This window comes from Molossus molossus, unplaced genomic scaffold (assembly GCF_014108415.1).
Source record: "Molossus molossus isolate mMolMol1 unplaced genomic scaffold, mMolMol1.p scaffold_m16_p_4, whole genome shotgun sequence".
Lineage (NCBI taxonomy): Eukaryota > Metazoa > Chordata > Mammalia > Chiroptera > Molossidae > Molossus > Molossus molossus.
This window is the reverse complement of record NW_023425377.1, coordinates 86,644,130-86,649,074: the sequence shown is the minus strand read 5'-3', so window position 1 is coordinate 86,649,074 and position 4,945 is coordinate 86,644,130. Positions and strand designations below refer to the sequence as shown.

General features: G+C 38.2%; 1 protein-coding gene across 1 annotated transcript; it reads left to right on the top strand.

Annotated features, from left to right (window-relative positions):
• Nucleotides 1-2,478: 2,478 nt before the first annotated feature.
• LOC118643941 (disintegrin and metalloproteinase domain-containing protein 20-like) lies at nt 2,479-4,680 on the top strand. Its single transcript, XM_036282264.1, has one exon. It carries the CDS (start codon nt 2,479-2,481, stop codon nt 4,678-4,680), a length of 2,202 nt encoding a protein of 733 aa, XP_036138157.1.
• The last annotated feature ends 265 nt before the right edge of the window (nt 4,681-4,945 follow it).

The following is a 4,945-nucleotide window of genomic DNA, read 5'->3' as shown; positions in this document are numbered from 1 at the left end:
GAGTAATATGACCAAATATTTTCTTATCTAAAATTCAAAGAAAAGCCAGTTCTACAAATAAGCAATTGAAGCCAAGGATTCCCATCAAGATGACTGCATAGGTAATGTAGTTCAGTACACCCTAGATTTTGTGGACCTCAGTTTAACAGATGTCATATTTAATAGACAAAATGTTCAGTCTGTATGTCTTATGGGAAAATTATTACCCTGTTACTTATAAATGCTTTTAACTAAAATTGACTTATAATTAAATTAAAAGGTTACCCTTTTGTTATTAATTCACTATTATTTGTAACAAATTTTAGTAAACAGGCCATATGTTGGGAAAAAATCACTGTAGTAATTTTCCCAACATAAATAAATATTATACATCTATAACAATAGTCTACACATTTAAATCCAAGCTTCACCACTAATAAACACTTTTCGGTGAGTGATTAGCACATGATCACATGGCATCACACATTGTAAATGTCTCTGTTGTCAGGTGGTGTGACTTTCTGCAGCAGTTTTAACGGGAGCCAGCCAACCTTCCATGGAGTCCTAAGCCATGCCCCAGCCATGTGCATTTGTTTACTCATGGTGACTGGTGAATGCACACATTTACTAGACTTTTTCAGTATAAATTTACAATTACAGTAATACATATAGAAAACTTTTCTGTGAAATTGAACTTTTCATACATACTTAATTTTAATTACACTAATGTGTCTACATAAGTAAAAACAGATAAAGTAACTAATTTGTGAATTTTTAAATACACATTTGGAAAACTTACTTTATTATATAATAGACTTTCAGGTTAAACAGACACCCCAGTTCCTGAATAAGTCTGTTATATCTAGGTTTTACTGTTCTCTCATCCTCCCACAACCACATCAAAAATACAACTAAACAAAAAAACAACAATCATTCAGAATCACATGAAATCTAACTGAATAGAAGTCCTGCAACAAAGGATATAAAGATAGGCAGAAGGGACAAAGACACAGAACAGGCTGGTCCCACACCCACAAGTGGTGGATAAAACTTCTCTAACCTGGTGAAGGGAATAGAATACAAATCCAGAAAGCTTAGAGGGTACCAAACAAGATGAACCCAAAAAGGCTTGCACCAAGACATATCATAATTAAAATGCAAAAGATTAAAGACTTTGAGAATCTTAAAAGCAGCACAAGAAAAGCAGTGATTTACCTACAAGGGAGTTCCTACATAAGACTGTCAGCTGATTTCTGAATAGAAACTTTGCATGCCAAAGGGATTGGCAAGAAATATTTAGAGTGATGAGAAGCAAGGACCTACAGCCAAGATTACTCTACCTGGCAAAGCTATCATTTAGAATCGAAGGACATATAAACATTTTCCAGGACAAGAAAAAGCTAGAAGACTTTATCACCACCAAACCAGTATTACATGAAATTTTCAAGGGTCTTCTTTGAGAAGAAGAAAAGAAGAAGAAGAAGGAGAAGGAGAAGAAGAAGGAGGAGAAGAAGAAGAAGAAAAAGGAGAAGAAAGAAGCAAGAGAAGGAGAAAGTGGGAGAGGAAGGGGAAGAAGAAGAGGAGATGGAAAAAGATAAAAAATATGAACAATAAAATGGCAATAAATATATACCTAACAACAATTGAATCCCAAAAACAAAATAAAGGAATAAGCAGAACAGAAACAGACTCATAGATATAAAGAGCATTTTGATGGTTGCTGGATGGGAGGAGGGTTGGGGGGGGGCAGTGGTAGAAAAGGTGAAGGAACAAAGAAGAACAAATTGGTAGCAATAGAATAATCATGAGGATGTAAAGGACAGCATAGGGAAAATAGTCAATAATATTCTAATAACTATGTATGGTGCTAAATGAATATGATACTTATCTGGATAATCACTTAGTAAGTTATAACAACTTATCACTGGGGTGTACTGATACTGATATAATATTGTATGTCAAGTATAATTGAAAATGATTATTTTAAAAACAATAAAAAGAAAATAAAATTGAAAAGAAAACGATATATTTATATTTACACCAAGTCAGTATGTATAAATAGAAACTCCCTATCAAACATGATGTACATTCACTTTTCTATTAAGACCATTTGTTTTATATATTTCTTGGACAAATATTCACACATGTTCCTATATTTAACGAACAGTGTCATTAATCACTGTGTTATTCATCTAGGTTCTAAAAGGATCAGTCTATGACCAATCACCATTTTTTGGTACATCCACAGTCTCACACTGCCTTCTAATTTCTTATGGGCAAATTCAAGCAGTGTTCTGAGTCATATCTTGAGCCAAATGCCACTCCATTTTAACTAGTATCTTTTTCTTCTTCCTCCACCATGGCCTGGTCATAACCCCCAACCCTGTCTTTATTCTTTTTATTTTCTCTTTTAGTGTGCTGCTCTGATGGTATGACTCTACCAGAAAATAGATTCAAAGTCAATGCTAAATACCCAGTTCAGATTGACAAGACAGAACAATGATGCTTCCTGCCCATTCTACTTTGCTCTCACCATTGGCTGTGTATAGTGGCACAATAGTGGCGATAGGTGAGGCCCTGGTGCACATGAGGAATACTCTCCTGCCACTCTGGATAGGAGTGTTTCTGTTTCAATATGGATGGCCCCTGGTGGTACACTCCCAACATCATGGTCCCCCAGAAGTGGTGATTCCCTTGAAGGTGACAGGCACTGGCATTGCCGTGAAGCCTCCAGGTTGGCTTTCTTACACAATGTATTTTGAGGGCCAGAGACACATTGTCCACATGAAGGTCAACAAACTTCTCCTGTCCAAACACCTCCCAGTATTCACCTACACAGACCAGGGCGCTATCCTTATGGAACAGCCTTTTGTCCAGAATGACTGCTACTATCATGGTTATGTGGAGGGGGATCGAGAATCCCTGGTTGTCCTTAGTACCTGTTTGGGGGGGTTTCAAGGATTCATACAGACAAATGACATGGTTTATGAAATAGAGCCCAAAAGACTTTCTAGCACATTTGAACATTTTGTATACAAAAGGGACAGTGAAGAGACACAATTCCCACCCATGCGATGTGGATTAACAGATGAAGAAATAGCACGACAATTGAAGCTTCAAGAGAATGTTAATTTCACTTTGAAGCAGAGCGGGTATGAAGGCTGGTGGACCCACAAGCGTATTCTTGAACTGGCAGTGGTGGTGGACCACAATCGATATCTTCATCACCAAAGTAATGCCTCAGATGTACAGCGTGAAGTATGCCTTGTTGTCAATGGAATAGGTATGTTTTTTAGTTCCCTGGATGTTGATGTGGTTTTAATGGGAATTGAGATCTGGAGCAATAGTAACCCCATTACATTAAATGCATTAGGGGCTGCTCTGAATGGACTTTCACAGTGGAAGTTAACTGGCTTTAATGACCGCATAACCCATGATCTTGCACATGCTTTCGTAAAGCATAGGTTTGGTTCTACTATTGGCTTAGCCTATGTTGGAACAATATGTGACCCTCATTATAACTGTGCAGTTGATAGTTTCTTGAATGATGATTTGCTTGGTTTTATACATATTGTATTACATACGCTTGGTCATAATTTAGGTATGCCTCATGATGGGAATACTTGTAAATGTAGGGATAAGACCTGCATAATGTATACAACAGATACAACTGCAACTAGATTCAGCAACTGCAGTTATGACTCCTTCGTGAACACCATGACAAAACGAACCTGTTTGTTTGATTTACATAATAAAGAGAACATCTCCCAATGTACATGGTGTGGGAACAGTGTGGTTGAAGAAGGAGAAGAGTGTGACTGTGGAACTTTAGATTTGTGTATGAAAGATCCATGCTGTGAGTCAAACTGCACTCTCAGACCTGGGGCTGCTTGTGCTTTTGGGCTTTGTTGCAAAGACTGCCAGATTGTGTCAACAGGCACACTTTGTAGACCAGAGATAAATGAATGTGATCTCCCAGAGTGGTGCAATGGGACATCCTACCTTTGTCCAGAAGATGTATATGTGCAGAATGGGTTCCCATGCAAGGGTAGTGGCTACTGCTATGAAAAGAGATGCAACAACCGTGAAGAACAGTGTAGGAAAATTTTTGGCAAAGAGGCCAAGAGTGCAAATCACAGTTGCTACACAAAAATGAATACTCACGGTGACCGTTTTGGTCACTGTGGTCTCAACTCCTCTACATATGTAAAATGTAACATCTCAGATAGCTTGTGTGGGAGGATTCAGTGTGAAAACGTGGCCAAAATTCCGCTTCTGAGTGATCATTCTACGGTCCATTGGACTCACTTCAGTGGCTTCACCTGCTGGGGTACAGACTACCACTTTGGGATGACCACACCTGACATTGGTGATGTGAAAGATGGTACAGAGTGTGGTGCAGAACATGTCTGCGTCCAAAGGAAGTGTGTCAATAGGTCATCTCTGCTAAGTAACTGTTCACCAGAGACCTGCAATATGAACGGGATCTGCAACAACAGACAACACTGCCATTGCGACAGAGGCTGGGACCCCCCCAGCTGCCTGGAAAAAGGCTTTGGAGGTAGTATTGATAGTGGCAAACCCCCTAGGATCAAAAGTGGGAAAAGGCAGATAACAACATTTCTGCCACTACTTTTGTTGATTCTTTTCTTAGTTGTATTAGGCTTATTAATTTGGTTCTTTATGGTATACAAAAGATGAAAAAGAAATGTTCCACTTTCACCTGAGGAAGAGACCTTATCTGAGTAAGAATGTCAAGAACATACCTAAGTAAGAAGAGCAAGATGTTCCAATTTCATCTAAGGAAGAACAGAGAAATGTTCTACTGCATTTTAGAAAGGAAAGCAACAATTTACAATTTCAATAAAGAAACCCAATCTTATCAAATTTCTTATGTACTAAGTTTTAGTCTCTTGGCTATAGAAATGTTACAAAATGTGTCACAGACCATTGACATAATCCCCCA